Raw genomic sequence first — 20,266 nt, forward strand, 5'->3', positions numbered from 1 at the left:
TGCTGTAGGTAGCGTGCTGGAGGTAGCGTGCTGTAGGTAGCGTGCTGTAGGTAGCGTGCTGGAGGTAGCGTGCTGTAGGTAGCGTACTGTAGGTAGCGTGCTGGAGGTAGCGTACTGTAGGTAGCGTGCTGGAGGTAGCGTACTGTAGGTAGCGTGCTGGAGGTAGCGTGCTGGAGGTAGCGTGCTGGAGGTAGCGTGCTGGAGGTAGCGTACTGTAGGTAGCGTGCTGGAGGTAGCGTACTGTAGGTAGCGTGCTGGAGGTAGCGTACTGTAGGTAGCGTGCTGGAGGTAGCGTGCTGGAGGGTAAGGGAATGACGCTGATATATAATACATGGACCTAGTCATTTATTTATTACCACAGAATGAGAATAGTCTCTTTTTGGATTAAATTGCAATTTGTTGTCAGGAAGCATGGAATGAATACATATCAGATACCAGCACAACTTTTTTATTTTAATCTTGCTCTCTCCGTCTACTGATCTCTCTCTCTTTCTCTCTACCTCACTCTGTCTACCGCTACCTTTCTCTCTCACTGTCTTTCTTTCTACCTTCTTTCTCTCTACCTCTCTCTCTCACTTTCTTTCTACCTCTCTCTCTCACTTTCTTTCTACCTCTCTCTCTTTCTTTCTACCTCTCTCTCTCTCTTTCTTTCTACCTCTCTCTTTCTCTCTACCTCTCTCTCTCTCTTTCTTTCTACCTCTCTCTTTCTCTCTACCTCTCTCTCTCTCACTTTCTCTCTACCTCTCTCTCTACCTCTACCTTTCTCTCTCTCTCTCTCACTCTCTTTCTACCTCTCTTTCTCTCTACCGCTCTCTCTCACTCTCTTTCTTTCTACCTCTCTTTCTCTCTACCTCTCTCTCTCTCTTTCTTTCTACCTCTCTCTTTCTCTCTACCTCTCTCTCTTTCTCTCTACCTCTCTCTGTCTACCACTACCTTTCTCTCTCACTCTCTTTCTTTCTACCTTCTTTCTCTCTACCTCTCTCTCTCACTTTCTTTCTACCTCTCTCTTTCTCTCTACCTCTCTCTCTCTTTCTTTCTACCTCTCTCTCTCTTTCTTTCTACCTCTCTCTTTCTCTCTACCTCTCTCTCTCTCTCTTTCTTTCTACCTCTCTCTTTCTCTCTACCTCTCTCTCTCTTTCTTTCTACATCTCTCTCTTTCTTTCTACCTCTCTCTTTCTTTCTACCTCTCTCTTTCTCTCTCTACCAATTGTTGCCCTCCCCTTTCTCTCCTTCCTTCCCTCTCCCTCTTCACACAATGCATTATAGCCAGCTCAAATAGCCCAGGCCTGTATATTTAGCCAATGCACTTCATTCTTGATTGTAGAAAGTGTATAACTTGTGCTACAAGGTGTTGGAAAGGGACAGAGTAAGCCCAGACATTGACGAGGTACACATGTTACTTATTGAGCTATGAAAGTTACTGTTAGTGGTTTGTCCGGTGTAGCCCTGAGCAGCAGTAGTAATGTTAGTCTGTCTATTCTACTCTGCCTGTAAGTGATGTTAGTGGCTTTAGTAGTGATAGTGTATTCTATGGTCAGTATAGTGAAGGGTTTGACCATTGTAAAGGAACATCCGGCATAGCCCTCATCTGAAGGGCATTGTATATGGTTTTGCTGTATAGCTGTGTATGTTTAGTAGTCGAGTAGTTTATTGTGCATCTATGGTCAGCCGTAATGCATAGTAAGGGGTCTTACTGTTGTATAGGACCGTCTGGCGTATCCCTCATCTGTAGGTCGTAGTATAAGGGTCCAGGAGCGTTGGCACGGCCCGGAGGGAGCCAGGACAACTGCAGACTGGCAGGGGTGGCATCTATCCCACCTGGGGGCATTACACCATCTGGAGCTGGGGGGAGAGAGAGAGAAAGAGAGAGAGAGAGAGAGAAATGAATGGACATTTTCACATCATCACCAATCCCCTTGGTCCTTAGACATAGAGGATGACACTGTCATTTGTCCCTCTGGGCTCTCTGTAGGCCACCAGAACAGACAGCTCAGCTTGTGCCCCAGATGATGACGTGCGACAACATCTTCCCTCTCTTCTCCTCTCTTCCTCCATAAGGCATTATCATTCAGAGAGTGGCAGGAGTCAGCGCTCCCTCTCTGATCTACAACAAAGACTGTTCACACAAAGAACCTTACAGAAAGAGAGAGAGAAGGAGAGAAAGAGAGAAAAAGAGAAAGTGAAAGAGGCAGTGCCCTGAATAGAGAGATAGAGAGATGGAGCAGAAAGGAGAGGAATGGGAGAGACTCATTTCTAAAGAAGGGTCGGCCCACTCTCACCCCCCCAGACCAGATATTCAAGCCCCTACTGACACACACACACACACACACACACACACACACACACACACACACACACACACACACACACACACACACACACACACACACACACACACACACTTATATCCTCATTAACATTGCCGTTGCATTGTGATCCTCTTCAGGCAACTGTTAAATTCTCCACTTATGAACATCGATCAGACGGTGAAACAACTTCAAGGTCTGAAGTGAAAACATTTGGAAAACATCACTCTAATCTGGAGTGATTTGTCTGCTTGGAGGTGCACTTGACTGGACACCAGTTCAAATCACACTGTTAGAGAGGCTATAGAACACACATCAACACCATAGTGTGTGCCTGTGTGTGTACTTGCATGCATGTGTGTGTGTGAAGAGACTGTAGAGACCATTGTTCAATCAACATCAACACACTCCTCTCACAGCCCTCCACTCACCACTGCACTACACTACAGGCCAGACCCAAACCACTGATTATTGATCCTTTACACACCACACATACTGATAGACCAATACATAATAAAACATACACTAGGAAAAACAGACCTATTGGACATAATGAACATCAGAAGACAACACAATAATAGATCGAAGATAAATGATTTTGGAGATGGAATTTAGTGAGAGGACCATTCAGTAATCATGTCTGTGTGAGAATGAAGTCATGTGTATGTGTCCGTGCATGTGTATATGTTTGTGTATTAGTGCGAGCGTGTACGCATGCGTCTGTCTATGTGTGTGTGTGTGCGTGTCTATCTGCGTGCATGTTTGTGTGTGCACGTGAATGCATGCCTGAGTCTGTCTGTGTGTGTGTGTGTGTGTGTGTGTGTGTGTGTGTGTATTAATGAAGTGATTTGGTGGTGAGGCGTTAGTCTAATGTGTTGATGGATGGGAGGGATGTGTGTCAATATGGCCACTGGAACAGAGGATTATGGGGAGAGGGAGAGACACCCTGGGGACTCATATGTCACTTAGGAAGACAGGAAAAAAAGGAAAAAAACAAAAACAAAAAAAAAAAAAACAAGACAAAGGAGATGACTTAACCCAATCCTCTGTTCCCTGGTGAAGGGGCGAGGGGGTGGAGTGTGTGTGTGTGTGTGTGTTTGCATGCGTGTCACGGTCAAGCACATCACTCACGTCAGCACCCCGAAATTAGTTTCATACCCAATTTACATAATGCACAGCACTCCCATTACGGCAAAATCACAGAATGGAAGGACAAAGAAAATAATCGGTGTCTGCAGTATCTGAGTTGTAGTCTAAAGACTTGTTCTGTTGTAGTCTACAGTACACTTATACTCAACTTGCAGACTTGTTTTCGAGTTGCTGTGCGTTTTGTTGCCAACCTGTTTTGCTACCTAACAAATTTACGGTTTTTACTTTTTAATTACCGTTTATATAAAAATATATATTTTTTCCTCAACTTTTTTACTCCGGACGCTTTATCTGGACACGATTCGTCAGGACCTCCAACAGCCGAAGCTAAGTAGTAACAATAACATGATGCCTTCTAATTGGAGTCGCTGTACTCGCCTTACGGCGAGGATAGCTGTGCTACAAGCCCAGCTTCAGACGCAATCGCTAGGCAAGGGTAATTTCAGTGTAGGAAAGGATGAAACAGCGTCTGTGCCACCAGTAAGTACAGATAGTAGTATAAATCCCCTGGCACAGTCCATGCAGCCGGACAACTTTCTCACGGTTTCTGGAAGGAAATGCTGTAGGAATGCTCAACCGGTGTCGCTCATTCAGCCGACAGAAACTTTCAACCGGTTTTCCCCATTAAGCAGCGAGTCGGAGTCTGAGGCCGAGTCTTCTCTGGTCTCTACTCCTCCCGTTACGGGGTCTGAGACGCCGAAGCTTCCCACCATTAGCTCTGACAAATTGAAAACTCTAGTCATTGGCGACTCCATTACCCGCAGTATTAGACTTAAAACGAATCATCCAGCGATCATACACTGTTTACCGGGGTGCAGGGCTACCGACGTTAAGGCTAATCTGAAGATGGTGCTGGCTAAAGCTAAAACTGGCGAGTGTAGAGAGTATAGAGATATTGTTATCCACGTCGGCACCAACAATGTTAGGATGAAACAGTCAGAGATCACCAAGCGCAACATAGCTTCTGCGTGTAAATCAGCTAGAAAGATGTGTCGGCATCGAGTAATTGTCTCTGGCCCCCTCCCAGTTAGGGGGAGTGATGAGCTCTACAGCAGAGTCTCACAACTCAATCGCTGGTTGAAAACTGTTTTCTGCCCCTCCCAAAAGATAGAATTTGTAGATAATTGGCCCTCTTTCTGGGACTCACCCACAAACAGGACCAAGCCTGACCTGCTGAGGAGTGACGGACTCCATCCTAGCTGGAGGGGTGCTCTCATTTTATCTACCAACATAGACAGGGCTCTAACTCCTCTAGCTCCACAATGAAATAGGATGCAGGCCAGGCAGCTGGCTGTTAGCCAGCCTGCCAGCATAGTGGAGTCTGCCACTAGCACAGTCAGTGTAGTCAGCTCAGCTATCACCATTGAGACCGTGTCTGTGCCTCGACCTAGGTTGGGCAAAACTAAACATGGCGGTGTTCGCCTTAGCAATCTCACTAGGATAAAGACCACCTCCATTCCTGTCATTATTGAAAGAGATCATGATACCTCACATCTCAAAATAGGGCTACTTAATGTTAGATCCCTTACTTCAAAGGCAATTATAGTCAATGAACTAATCACTGATCATAATCTTGATGTGATTGGCCTGACTGAAACATGGCTTAAGCCTGATGAATTTACTGTGTTAAATGAGGCCTCACCTCCTGGCTACACTAGTGACCATATCCCCTGTGCATCCCGCAAAGGCGGAGGTGTTGCTAACATTTACGATAGCAAATTTCAATTTACAAAAAAAATATGATGTTTTCGTCTTTTGAGCTTCTAGTCATGAAATCTATGCAGCCTACTCAATCACTTTTTATAGCTACTGTTTACAGGCCTCCTGGGCCATATACAGCGTTCCTCACTGAGTTCCTTGAATTCCTATCGGACCTTGTAGTCATAGCAGATAATATTCTAATCTTTGGTGACTTTAATGTTCACATGGAAAAGTCCACAGACCCACTCCAAAAGGCTTTCGGAGCCATCATCGACTCAGTGGGTTTTGTCCAACATGTCTCTGGACCCACTCACTGTCACAGTCATACGCTGGACCTAGTTTTGTCCCATGGAATAAATGTTGTGGATCTTAATGTTTTTCCTCATAATCCTGGACTATCGGACCACCATTTTATTACGTTTGCAATTGCAACAAATAATCTGCTCAGACCCCAACCAAGGAACATCAAAAGTCGTGCTATAAATTCACAGACAACACAAAGATTCCTTGATGTCCTTCCAGATTCCCTCTGTCTACCCAAGGACGCCAGAGGACAAAAATCAGTTAACCACATAACTGAGGAACTCAATTTAACCTTGCGCAAAACCCTAGATGCAGTTGCACCCCTAAAAATTAAAAACATTTCTCATAAGAAACTAGCTCCCTGGTACACAGAAAATACCCGAGCTCTGAAGCAAGCTTCCAGAAAATTGGAACGGAAATGGCGCCACACCAAACTGGAAGTCTTCCGACTAGCTTGGAAAGACAGTACCGTGCAGTATCGAAGAGCCCTTACTGCTGCTCGATCATCCTATTTTTCTAACTTAATTGAGGAAAATAAGAACAATCCGAAATTCCTTTTTGATACTGTCGCAAAGCTAACTAAAAAGCAGCATTCCCCAAGAGAGGATGACTTTCACTTTAGCAGTGATAAATTCATGAACTTCTTTGAGGAAAAGATCATGATTATTAGAAAGCAAATTACGGACTCCTCTTTAAATCTGTGTATTCCTTCAAAGCTCAGTTGTCCTGAGTCTGCACAACTCTGCCAGGACCTAGGATCAAGAGAGACGCTCAAGTGTTTTAGTACTATATCTCTTGACACAATGATGAAAATAATCATGGCCTCTAAACCTTCAAGCTGCATACTGGACCCTATTCCAACTAAACTACTGAAATAGCTGCTTCCTGTGCTTGGCCCTCCTATGTTGAACATAATAAACGGCTCTCTATCCACCGGATGCTTACCAAACTCACTAAAAGTGGCAGTAATAAAACCTCTCTTGAAAATGCCAAACCTTGACCCAGAAAATATAAAAAAACTATCGGCCTATATCGAATCTTCCATTCCTCTCAAAATTTTTAGAAAAGGCTGTTGCGCAGCAACTCACTGCCTTCCTGAAGACAGTGAGTTAGACCCCATCATAGCACTGAGACTGCACTTGTGAAGGTGGTAAATGACCTTTTAATGGCATCAGACCGAGGCTCTGCATCTGTCCTCGTGCTCCTAGACCTTAGTGCTGCTTTTGATACCATCGATCACCACATTCTTTTGGAGAGATTGGAAACCCAAATTGGTCGCTATATAAATACATTTGATTTGACTTATAGTCTCTCGGTGCGGCAGGGTAGCCTAGTGGTTAGAGCGGTGGACTTGTAACCAGAAGGTTGCAAGTTCAAACCCCTGAGCTGACACGGTACAAATCTGTCGTTCTGCCCCTGAATAGGCAGTTAACCCACTAATCCTAGGCCGTCATTGAAAATAAGAATTTGTTCTTAACTGACTTGCCTAGTTAAATAAAGGTAAAAAAAAACCTGTTCTGTTGTAGTCTAAAGACTTGTTCTGTTGCTCTGTTGGAGTCTAAAAGACTTGTTCTGTTGTAGTCTAAATACTTGTTCCGTTGTAGTCTAAAGACTTGTTCTGTTGGAGTCTAAAGACTTGTTCTGTTGTTCTGTTGGAGTCTAAAAGACTTGTTCTGTTGTTCTGTTGTAGTCTAAAAACTTGTTCTGTTGGAGTCTAAAGACTTGTTCTGTTGTAGTCTAAAGACTTGTTCTGTTGGAGTCTAAAGACTTGTTCTGTTGTTCTGTTGGAGTCTAAAAGACTTGTTCTGTTGTTCTGTTGTAGTCTAAAAACTTGTTCTGTTGTTCTGTTGTAGTCTAAATACTTGTTCCGTTGTAGTCTAAAGACTTGTTCTGTTGTAGTCTAAAGACTTGTTCTGTTGTAGTCGAAAGACTTGTTCTGTTGGAGTCTAAATACTTGTTCTGTTGTAGTCTAAAGACTTGTTCTGTTGGAGTCTAAAGACTTGTTCTGTTGTAGTCTAAAGACTTATTCTGTTGGAGTCTAAAGACTGGTTATGTTGTTGTCTAAAGACTTGTTCTGTTGTCGTCTAAAGACTTGTTCTGTTGGAGTCTAAAGACTTGTTCTGTTGTTGTCTAAAATACTTGTTCTGTTGTAGTCTAAAGACTTGTTCTGTTGTTGTCTAAAGACTTGTTCTGTTGTTCTGTTGTAGTCTAAAGACTTGTTCTGTTGTTGTCTAAAATACTTGTTATGTTGTTCTGTTGTTGTCTAAAGACTTGTTCTGTTGTTGTCTAAAATACTTGTTCTGTTGTAGTCTAAAGACTTGTTCTGTTGTTGTCTAAAATACTTGTTCTGATGTTCTGTTGTTGTCTAAAGACTTGTTCTGATGTTCTGTTGGAGTCTAAAGACTTGTTCTGTTGGAGTCTAAAGACTTGTTCTGTTGGAGTCTAAAGACTTGTTCTGTTGGAGTCTAAAGACGTGTTCTATTGGAGTCTAAAGACTTGTTCTGTTGTTCTGTTGTAGTCTAAAGACTTGTTCTGTTGTTGTCTAAAGACATGTTCTGTTGGAGTCTAAAATACTTGTTCTGTTGTTGTCTAAAGACTTGTTCTGTTGGAGTCTAAAGACTTGTTCTGTTGTTGTCTAAAGACTTGTTCTGTTGTTGTCTAAAGACTTGTTCTGTTGGAGTCTAAAGACGTGTTCTGTTGGAGTCTAAAGACTTGTTCTGTTGGAGTCTAAAGACTTGTTCTGATGTTCTGTTGGAGTCTAAAGACTTGTTCTGTTGTAGTCTAAAGACTTGTTCTGTTGTTCTGTTGTAGTCTAAAGACTTGTTATCTTGGAGTCTAAAGACTTGTTATGTTGTAGTCTAAAGACTTGTTCTGTTGTTATGTTGTAGTCGAAAGACTTGTTCTGTTGGAGTCTAAATACTTGTTCTGTTGTAGTCTAAAGACTTGTTCTGTTGGAGTCTAAAGACTTGTTCTGTTGTAGTCTAAAGACTTATTCTGTTGGTCTAAAGACTGGTTATGTTGTTGTCTAAAGACTTGTTCTGTTGTCGTCTAAAGACTTGTTCTGTTGGAGTCTAAAGACTTGTTCTGTTGTTGTCTAAAATACTTGTTCTGTTGTAGTCTAAAGACTTGTTCTGTTGTTGTCTAAAGACTTGTTCTGTTGTTCTGTTGTAGTCTAAAGACTTGTTCTGTTGTTGTCTAAAATACTTGTTCTGTTGTTCTGTTGTTGTCTAAATACTTGTTCTGTTGTTGTCTAAAATACTTGTTCTGTTGTTCTGTTGTAGTCTAAAGACTTGTTCTGTTGTTGTCTAAAATACTTGTTCTGATGTTCTGTTGTTGTCTAAAGACTTGTTCTGATGTTCTGTTGGAGTCTAAAGACTTGTTCTGTTGGAGTCTAAAGACTTGTTCTGTTGGAGTCTAAAGACTTGTTCTGTTGGAGTCTAAAGACTTGCTCTGTTGGAGTCTAAAATACTTGTTCTGTTGTAGTCTAAAGACGTGTTCTATTGGAGTCTAAAGACTTGTTCTGTTGTTCTGTTGTAGTCTAAAGACTTGTTCTGTTGTTGTCTAAAGACATGTTCTGTTGGAGTCTAAAATACTTGTTCTGTTGTTGTCTAAAGACTTGTTCTGTTGGAGTCTAAAGACTTGTTCTGTTGTTGTCTAAAGACTTGTTCTGTTGTTGTCTAAAGACTTGTTCTGTTGGAGTCTAAAGACGTGTTCTGTTGGAGTCTAAAGACTTGTTCTGTTGTTGTCTAAAGACTTGTTCTGTTGTTGTCTAAAGACTTGTTCTGTTGGAGTCTAAAGACTTGTTCTGATGTTCTGTTGGAGTCTAAAGACTTGTTCTGTTGTAGTCTAAAGACTTGTTCTGTTGTTCTGTTGTAGTCTAAAGACTTGTTATCTTGGAGTCTAAAGACTTGTTATGTTGTAGTCTAAAGACTTGTTCTGTTGTTATGTTGGAGTCTAAAGACTTGTTATCTTGGAGTCTAAAGACTTGTTATGTTGTAGTCTAAAGACTTGTTCTGTTGTTATGTTGGAGTCTAAAGACGTGTTCTATTGGAGTCTAAAGACTTGTTCTGTTGTTCTGTTGTCGTCTAAAAACTTGTTCTGTTGTAGTCTAAAGACTTGTTCTGTTGTAGTCTAAAGACTTGTTCTGTTGTAGTCTAAAGACTTGTTCTGTTGTTGTCTAAAGACTTGTACTGTTGTTGTCTAAAGACTTGTTCTGTTGTTGTCTAAAGACTTGTTCTGTTGTAGTCTAAAAGACTTGTTCTGTTGTTGTCTAAAAGACTTGTTCTGTTGTTGTCTAAAATACTTGTTCTGTTGTTGTCTAAAAGACTTGTTCTGTTGTTGTCTAAAATACTTGTTCTGTTGTTCTGTTGTAGTCTAAAATACTTGTTCTGTTGTTCTGTTGTAGTCTAAAATACTTGTTCTGTTGTTCTGTTGTAGTCTAAAATACTTGTTCTGTTGTTCTGTTGTAGTCTAAAATACTTGTTCTGTTGTTCTGTTGTAGTCTAAAATACTTGTTCTGTTGTAGTCTAAAATACTTGTTCTGTTGTAGTCTAAAATACTTGTTCTGCTGTTCTGTTGTAGTCTAAAGACTTGTTCTGTTGGAGTCCAAAGACTTGTTCTGTTGTCGTCTTTATCTGGACTGACTGATGTGTAATACCAAGACTGGTGACAGCAAATGCTTGGTTGGCATCACCCATCTCATCTATCATCACCTACCTACCTACAGTCTCATCTCATCTATCATCATCTACCTACCTACAGTCTCATCTCATCTATCATCACCTACCTACAGTCTCATCTCATCTATCATCATCTACTTACTGTCTCATCTCATCTATCATCACCTACCTACAGTCTCATCTCATCTATCATCATCTACCTACTGTCTCATCTCATCTATCATCACCTATATACAGTCTCATCTCATCTATCATCACCTACCTACCAACAGTCTCATCTCATCTATCATCACCTACCTACCTACAGTCTCATCTCATCTATCATCACCTACCTACAGTCTCATCTCATCTATCATCATCTACTTACTGTCTCATCTCATCTATCATCACCTACCTACAGTCTCATCTCATCTATCATCATCTACCTACTGCCTCATCTCATCTATCATCATCTACTTACTGTCTCATCTCATCTATCATCACCTACCTACAGTCTCATCTCATCTATCATCATCATCTACCTACTGTCTCATCTCATCTATCATCATCTACCTACTGTCTCATCTCATCTATCATCACCTATATACAGTCTCATCTCATCTATCATCATCTACCTACTGTCTCATCTCATCTACCATCATCTACCTACTGTCTCATCTCATCTATCATCACCTATATACAGTCTCATCTCATCTATCATCACCTACCTACCTACAGTCTCATCTCATCTATCATCACCTACCTACCTACTGTCTCATCTCATCTATCACCACCTACCTACCTACAGTCTCATCTCATCTATCATCACCTACCTACCTACAGTCTCATCTCTCATCACCTACCTACCTACAGTCTCATCTCATCTATCATCACCTTCCTACATAGTCTCATCTCGTCTATCATCACCTACCTACCTACAGTCTCATCTCATCTATCATGACCTTCCTACCTACAGTCTCATCTCGTCTATCATCAGCTACCTACCTACAGTCTCCTACATTCTCAGATCTTAGATCTGCGTCCTTATATCACCCCTATGTTGTGCACTATTAGAGGGAATAGGGTGCCAAACTAGTACACTACTTTTGGCCGGAGCTAGAACACTAAAGAAGAAATAGGGTGCCAAAGAAGTGCACTATAGAGGTGAAAAGTGTACTATTTCAAACACAGACCAATTACTGTGGGAAAGGAAGTGGACCAGCAGATCGGCATATTACCCATCTGCCCCTGCTCTGTCGTTGTGGCCAAGCCCGTAACTGTGGTGATGGCTATGAGTAGTGTATGTGAGTACACTGAGCCTGGGCCCAGCACAACGTCATAGCTGGTTTCTAGTCAGCCCAATCACTTATACTAGTCATAGCCAACACTCTAACTGCTCTGTATGTGTAGGACAGCTAGTGCATAGTAACCCATCTGCCTATAGTACTACACTGTGTCAGCCATCATTATCGGCTTGGCTAAAATACCTAACAGGTCGTTGATGTAAATTATCATGTTTTCTTAATCAGCTCATTTGGGCAAATAAAGGGAAACACATTTTTACCCAGAGTTCAGTGGTAGTACTAGAGAAGTCTATGTACTGTACTAAGTCATGTCTGAACTGACCATAAAGTTCAGTTCGTGTCAGACATTTTTATGGTGATATCCTGGCTGTGTTTGTGTGTGTTTTGAGTGTATTTGGAGGGTTGCTGCTTGGGTGTGTGAATGTCAGTGTCTCCCTGCAAGTGTGTGTGCATGTGAATGTGAGTTTGTGTGTGCACGCATAAATGTATGCACCCATGCATGTGTGTTTTCTGTGTATCCCAGACTGTAGTTGGTGTGTGTACGTGAGTGTGTATCTAGTTGATAGAGCAGTTAATTCCAACCACTGGTTTTCACCCAAACACACACAGAGAGAGAAAAGGCATGCAGCTCTATGCCTTTGTCTCCACTTCACACTCAGGTATATCAGAGGTGTCACTAATCATTTTAAACTATGCACTTTTATGTTCCCCCTCCATCCGTAAGCTCTAAGCCTCTTCTGTTCTTTGATATAACAAGGACAGATTGAGACAAGGCTTCAGTTCGCCTAACAAAAGTATAAAGATCTGCCAAGGGGAGAGAGAGGAGGAGAGAATGAGAGAGTGGAGAGAGAGGGGAGAGAGAAGAGAGAGAGGAGAGAGAGAGAGGGGAGAGAGAGGAGAGAGAGGGGAGAGAGAATGAGAGAGAGGGGAAAGAGAAGAGGAGAGAGAGAGGGGAGAGGGGAGAGAAGAGAGAGAGGGGAGAGAGGAGAGAGAGAGGGGAGAGAGAGGAGGAGAGAATGAGAGAGGAGAGAGAGAGGGGAGAGAGAGAGGAGAGAGAGGGGAGAGAGAGCGGAGAGAGGAGAGAATGAGAGAGAGGGGAGAGAGGGGAGAGAGAGGAGGAGAGAACGAGAGAGAGGAGAGAGAGGAGGAGAGAATGAGAGAGAGGAGAGAGAGGAGAGAGGAGAGAGAGGGGGGAGAGACAGGAGGAGAGAATGAGAGAGAGGGGAGAGAGAGGAGAGAGAGGGGAGAAAGAGGAGGAGAGAATGAGAGAGAGGAGAGAGAGGGGAGAGAGGGGGGAGAGAGGAGAGAGAGAATGAGAGAGAGGGGAGAGAGGGGAGAGAGAGGAGAGAGAAAATGAGAGAGAGGGGAGAGAGGGGAGAGAGAGGAGAGAGAGAAGGAGAGAGAGGGGAGAGAGGGGAGAGAGGCGAGGGAGAGGAGAGAGAGGGGAGAGAGAGGAGAGAGAATGAGAGAGAGGGGAGAGAGGGGAGAGAGAGGAGGAGAGAATGTGAGAGAGGAGAGGGAGGAGAGAGAGAAGGAGAGAATGAGAGAGAGGAGAGAGGGGGGAGAGCGAGGGGAGAGAGAATGAGAGAGAGGAGAGAGAGGGGAGAGAGAGAGGGGGAAAGTGTGGTATTTAAAATATATACTTCCTCATGCCTTTGTTTTGAACTTGAATTTTTTTGCGGAGGAACATTCCAAACTCCTGCTATTGTTATGGTGTGATTGCCGAGGTGCCGAAGTGCAGACGTTAGCGTCTGATCAGCTCTGGCATTTATCAGTATGCACAATTAGATCCTATTCTACCAAATCAATTAGGGATAAACACACACACAGAGACACACGCACCCATGCACATGCACAATTACAGATACACACACGGTACAAGGGCCATATTTTAACAATCGAAGGTCACTAGAATTGTTGATATTCACAGAGGTCCTCTCCTGCTCTGCAGAACAGCCTCCTTTTGCACCCCCTTAACTCACTGATCTCTGTCTCTGTCTGTGTGTGTGTGTGTGTGTGTGTGTGTGTGTGTGTGTGTGTGTGTGTGTGCGTGTGCAGAACGTTGGAAGGGGGCAAGGGATTACCGCTCACACAGCCTGGCTGGGGGGAAGACAAAAGGAGAGGAGAAGAATAGGAGAGAACAGGGGAAAACGAGTGTGATCAAATTGGTGTAATAAGACTTGTGCGATGTTTGAAGGAACATCACCACATGAGAGGAGATCATTGATTCAGAAATACAGCAGAGAGAGAGAGAGAGAGGGAGAGAGAGAGAGAGAGACAGACCACGTATTCACCCTGCAGACCCTAATTGACAAACAAACAAACCAAAACAAAGGCAAAGTCTTCTCATGCTTTGTTGATAAAAAAAACAAACTTAGGACTCAATTTGCCATGAGGGCCTGCTATACAAATAGATGGACAGTGGTGTTGGATGAAAAGCATTCGACATGCAGCTTGATCCTCACTCTCTTCAACATATATATCAACGAACTGGCGAGGGCACTAGAACAGTCTGCATCACCCGGTCTCACCCTACTAGAATCTGAAGTCAAATGTCTACTGTTTGCTGATGATCTGATGCTTCTGTCACCAACCAAGGAGGGCCTACAGCAGCACCTAGATCTTCTGCACAGATTCTGTCACACCTGGGCCCTGACACACCTGGGCCCTGACACACCTGGGCCCTGACACACCTGGGCCCTGACAGTTAATCTGAGTAAAATAATCTTCCAAAAAAGGTCCAGTTGCCAGGACTACAAATACAAATTCCATCTAGACACAGTGCCCTAAAGCACACAAAGATCTATACATAGCTCGGCCTAAACATCAGCGCCACAGGTAACATGCGCAAAGCTGTGAACGATTTAAGAGACGTGGCAAGAAGAGCCTGCTATGCCATCAAAAGGAACATCAAATTCAACATACCATTAGGATCTGGCAAAAAAAGACTTGAATCAGATATAGAACCCATTGCCCTTTATGTTTGGTCTGCTCAAAATGGGACAAACACCAAATTGAGAATCTGAATGCATAATTCTGCAAAAACATCCTCCATGTGCAACGTAAAACACCAAATAATGCATGCAGAGCAGAATTAGACCGATACCCGCTAATTATCAATATCCAGAAGAGAGATGTTAAATTCTACAACAACCCAAAATGAAGTGATTCCCAAACCTTCCATAACAAATCCATCACCTACAAAGAGATGAACCTGGAGAAGAGCTGGTCCTGGGGCTCTGTTCACAAACACAAACAGACCCCACAGAGCCCCAGGACAGCAACACAATTAGACCCAACCAAATCATGAGAAAACAAAAAGATAATTACTTGACACATTGTAAAGAATATACAAAAACTATTTGTACATCGTTACAACACTGTATATAGACATAATATGACATTTGAAATTGGAACTTTTGTGAGTGTAATGTTTATTGTAAATTTTTTATTGTTTATTTCACTTTTGTTAATTATCTATTTCACTTGCTTTGGCAATGTAAACATGTTTCCCATGCCAATAAAGCCCTTAAAATGAATAGAATTGAATTGAGAGAGACAGAGAGACAGAGAGAGAGAGAGAGAGAGAGAGAGAGAGAGAGAGAGAGAGAGAGAGAGAGAGAGAGGGAGGGAGGGAGGGAGGGAGGGAGGGAGGGAGGGAGGGAGTCCGATGAAAGGACCAAGCGGCGTGGTAACGGGCAGCAGCAGCCATGTCAGGACTCCTGGACATGGGAGGACGTTTATATCAGGACATTGCTGGAGATACATTACAATGTTAACACTGACACCAACTATCACGACTCCGACCGAAGGTGGCTCCCCTTCGCGTTCGGATGGTGCTCGGTGGTCGTCGTCGCTGCCCTACTAGCTGCCACTGATTCTTTTCTCCCCCTCCCTATGTGTTTATTGGTTACACCTGTTTTGAGTTTGTTGTAATTAGTTGGGCTTCATTAGTCAGCCGGCCCGCCCGTTTCTTTGTGCAGGATTAATTATTGTAACCTTTGTATTTGATGTAGACGAACGTGTTGGTTTATGTTGGTGGAGTTTGCTGGACTGTTTTCGTCCCCCGTGTCTGGGGCATTTGTCTTGAGCCCCAGTGTTTCGTGGGGTGGCCGTGGTTCACCGTGTGTGCATTAAAAGAGCACTATATTGAACTCTCTGTTTTCCTGCACCTGACTTCACACTCCCGACACCCAGAACGTTACACCAACCAGCTATGTGTGTGTGTGTGTGTGTGTGTGTGTGTGCGTCTAAGATCGTTTATTGATCGATCACCCACTCATCCTCCCTGATTCCTATTCCAGAGAGAAAACGAAGAAAAAAACAGGGGAATAGAAGAAACAAAGACAGGTTGTCACGTTCTGACCTTTATTTCCTTTGTTTGGTCTTTATTTAGTATGGTCAGGGCGTGAGTTAGGTGGGCAGTCTATGTTTGTGTTTCTATGTTTAGGTTTCTGTTTCGGCCTAGTATGGTTCTCAATCAGAGGCAGGTGTCGTTAGTTGTCTCTGATTGAGAATCATACTTAGGTAGCCTGGGTTTCACTGTTGGTTTGTGGGTGTTTGTTTCCGTGTCTGTGTTTTTCACCACACGGTACTGTTTCGGTTTTGTTATTTCACGTATACTTTTATTGTTTTTGCATTTCATAGTGTTCAGTGCTTTTCTTATTAAAATTGTCATGAACACTTACCACGCCGCATCTTGATCCGATCCTTACTCCTCTTCAGACGAAGAGGAGAAAATCTGCCATTACAGAAACACCCACCAACAGAGGACCAAGCGGCGTGGTAACGGGCAGCAGCAGCCATGTCAGGACTCCTGGACATGGGAGGACGTTTTGGACGGCAAGGGTTGCTACATATGGGAGGAGATCCTGGCTGGAAGGGATCGCCCCCCATGTAACAGGTGGAGGCAGCTAGGAGAGCAGAGGCAGCCGGAGAGAGGAGCCGGCGAAAGGAGGGAACACGGCTGGCAAGGAAGCCCGAGAGGCAGCCCCAAAAATGTATTGGGGGGGGAACACAGGGAGTGTGTCGAAGCCAGGTAGGAGACCTGTGCCAACTTCCTGTGCTTACAGGAGAGCGAGAGGGACCGGGCAGGCACCGTGTTATACTGTGGAGCGCACGGTGTCCCCGGTGCGGGTGCATAGCCCGGTGCGGTACATTCCAGCTCCTCGTATCAGCCGGGCTAGAGTGGGCATCGCACACGCACACACACACACACAAACGGCCCATGCCTGGCTATGTTGTGTGGTGTGTAAAACATTTGAATATATGTAAGTAAAGGAAATGTTAAGTAAGAGGAATGGTGCAGCAGCTATTTAACCACTGACTATTTAACCACTGGCTATTTAACCACTGACTATTTAACCACTGGCTATTTAACCACTGACTATTTAACCACTGGCTATTTAACCACTGACTATTTAACCACTGACTATTTAACCACTGGCTATTTAACCACTGGCTATTTAACCACTGACTATTTAACCACTGGCTATTTAACCACTGGCTATTTAACCACTGGCTATTTAACCACTGGCTATTTAACCACTGACTATTTAACCACTGACTATTTAACCACTGGCTATTTAACCACTGGCTATTTAACCACTGACTATTTAACCACTGACTATTTAACCACTGGCTATTTAACCACTGACTATTTAACCACTGACTATTTAACCACTGGCTATTTAACCACTGGCTATTTAACCACTGACTATTTAACCACTGGCTATTTAACCACTGGCTATTTAACCAGTAACCACAGTTAGCATTGTGGAGTAACTACAATGCTGTTGATTCATTCTCAGTTTTCTCTTATCACAGCCATTAAACTCTGTAACTGTTTTAAAGTCACCATTGGCCAGTCACCATGGTGAAATCCCTGAGCGGTTTCCTTCCTCTCTGGCAACTGAGTTAGGAAGGACGGCTGTTTCGTTGTAGTGACTGGATGTATTGATACACCATCCAAAGTGTAATAAATAACTTCACCATGCTCAAAGGGATATTTAATGTCTGCTTTTGTTTTTACCCATCAACCATTAGGTGTCCTTATTTGTGAGGCACTGGAAAACCTCCTTGGACTTTATGGTTAAAATGGTGCTTGAAATTCACTGCTCGACTGAGGGACCTTACAGATAATTGTAAGTGTGGGGTACAGAGATGATGTAGTCATTCTAAAACCAGGTTAAAAACGATTATTGCATGCTACTTATTATGTGATTTTTTTAAGCACATTTTTACTCCTGAACATATTCAGGCTTTCCCGAACAAAGGGGTTGAATACTTATTGACTCAAGACATTTCATTTTTAATTAATTTGGAGAAAAAAAATCTAAAAACATAATTCCATTTTGACATTATGGGGTATTGTGTGTAGATCAGTGACACAACATCTCAACTTAATAAATTTTAAATTCTGGCTGTAACACAACAAAATGTGGAAAATGTCAAGGGGTGTGAATACTAAGTCACTGTATGTGTCTATGGTACCTTACCAGTAGGGGGCATGGAGACAGCAGTAGGTAGACTGTCCACACACCCCATAGTGTTGCAGGCCCGGACCATAAGGCTGTAGTTAGAGTAGGGCTGGAGACCTCCAACAGACACCCACCTCCCTGCTTCACTACTATTATACACACTATCACCTTCATCATCATCATCATCATCATGACCTGGACCTGAGAGAGAGTGAGAGAGAGAGAGAGAGAGAGAGAGAGGTAGAGAGAGAGAGAGAGAGAGAGAGAGAGTACATGAATCATCAGTATCCTAGGTTTGAATTCATGTTGTTTGAAATAGACTATGTCACATGAGAAGGAGAGACAGAAATATATTTGCTTTTACAGTTCTTTAGGGAAATAAGTATGGTGCATTAGCATTAACATGCCATAAGGGTTTTAACCGTTGCTCGCTGATCTATCTAAAAGATAACAGCGGTTGGAGAGATGAATACAAGCACACAAACAGAAACATGCTGTATATCAGACACATATGGTTTATATATGATCCCCCATTAGACACCTGCTAATGAAAATGTTACAGATCAATCAATAATCCACAACACTTTGGCCCCCAGCACGCACGCACGCACACACACACACACACAGAGGCAGGTCAGGGGTTGACCATCATGATCCCTAGCCACCACCACCACCACTTACAGTAATGCAATCCATCTAAGGATATACAGCCCCATGCACACATTAAATAGGAATTAATTTAACTTAGATATCACTGGACCTATAGGGAAAGGGAGGGGGAGGGAAAGAGAGAGGACGGGGAGAAGGGGAGGAAGAGGGAGGGGAAAGAGTAGGAAGGGAAGAGAAAGGGGTTCGGATAGGGGAGAGAGGAATTGGAGAAGGTTGAGAGAGATGTAGAGAGAGAGACAGAGAGAGAGACGTAGAGAGAGATGTAGAGAGAGAGACAGACACGTAGAGAGAGACATAGAGAGACGTAGAGAGAGAGACAGACACGTAGAGAGAGACGTAGAGAGTGACAGAGAGAGAGACAGACAGAGAGGCATAGAGAAATAGACAGAGAGAAAGACGTAGAGAAAGAGAGAGAGAGAGACGTAGAGAGAGACAGAGAGAGAGACGTAGAGAGTGACAGAGAGAGAGACGTAGAGAGTGACAGAGAGAGAGACAGACAGAGAGGCGTAGAGAAAGAGACAGAGAGAGAGACAGACAGAGAGGCGTAGAGAAAGAGAGAGAGAGAAACGTATAGACAGAGACGTAGAGAAAGAGACGTAGAGAGAGACATAGAGAGATGTAGAGAGAGACATAGAGAGATGTAGAGAGAGACATAGAGAGATGTAGAGAGAGACATAGAGAGAGAGACAGACAGAGAGGCGTAGAGAAAGAGACAGAGAGAGAAACGTAGAGACTTAGACGTAGAGAAAGCGACATAGAGAGAGCCATAGAGAGATGTAGAGAGAGACATAGAGAGATGTAGAGAGATACATAGAGAGAGAGACAGACAGAGAGGTGTAGAGAAAGAGAGAGAGAGAAACGTAGAGAGAGAGACGTAGAGAGAGAGACGTAGAGAGAGAGACGTAGACAAAGAGACGTAGAGAGAGAGACGTAGAGAGTGACACAGAGAGAGACGTAGAGAGAGACAGAGAGAGAGATGTAGATATTTATTGTTTTGAAACTTCTGTATGTGTAATGTTTACTGTTAATTTGTATTGTTTTTCACTTTATATATTAACTTTCTATATTATCTACCTCACTTGCTTTGGCAATGTTAACACATGTTTCCCATGCCAATAAAGCCCTTGAATTGAATTGAATTGAATTGAGAGAGAGACAGAGAGAGAGACGTAGAGAGAGACAGACAGAGAGACGTAGAGAAAGAGACAGAGACAGACAGAGAGACGTAGAGAAAGAGACAGAGAGAGAGACAGAGAGAGAGACGTAGAGAAAGAGACAGAGAGAGAGACAGACAGAGAGACGTAGAGAAAGAGACAGAGAGAGACGTAGAGAGAGAGACACGTAGAGAGAGAGACAGAGAGAGACACGTAGAGAGAGACAGAGAGAGAGACATAGAGAGAGACGTAGAGAGAGACAGACAGAGAGGCGTAGAGAGACACAGAGAGAGAGACATAGAGAGAGACGTAGAGAGAGAGACAGAGAGAGAGGCGTAGAGAGAGACATAGAAAGAGACAGACAGAGAGGCGTAGAGAGAGACAGAGAGAGAGACAGAGAGAGACGTAGAGAGAGATAAAGAGACGTAGAGAGAGAGACGTAGAGAGAGAGACGTAGAGAGAGACGTAGAGAGAGAGACAGAGAGAGAGACGTAGAGAGAGAGACAGAGAGAGACAGACAGAGAGGCGTAGAGAGAGAGACGT

At 43.3% G+C, this 20,266-nt stretch overlaps 1 protein-coding gene across 1 annotated transcript in view; it reads right to left on the reverse strand.

The window, feature by feature from the left end:
• Nucleotides 1–20,266, reverse strand: part of LOC139374512 (Usher syndrome 2A (autosomal recessive, mild)) — a 267,344-nt gene that overhangs the window by 161,202 nt on the left and 85,876 nt on the right. Inside the window, exons 27-28 of the mRNA XM_071115513.1 lie at nucleotides 17,919–18,101; nucleotides 1,695–1,842 (exon numbers count right to left, since the gene is read on the reverse strand). Coding sequence (XP_070971614.1) covers nucleotides 1,695–1,842; nucleotides 17,919–18,101 — 331 coding nt within the window. The remainder of the gene's footprint in view (nucleotides 1–1,694; nucleotides 1,843–17,918; nucleotides 18,102–20,266) is intronic.

Source organism: Oncorhynchus clarkii, chromosome 19 (genome assembly GCF_045791955.1).
Source record: "Oncorhynchus clarkii lewisi isolate Uvic-CL-2024 chromosome 19, UVic_Ocla_1.0, whole genome shotgun sequence".
In the NCBI taxonomy this organism is placed as follows: Eukaryota; Metazoa; Chordata; class Actinopteri; order Salmoniformes; family Salmonidae; genus Oncorhynchus; species Oncorhynchus clarkii.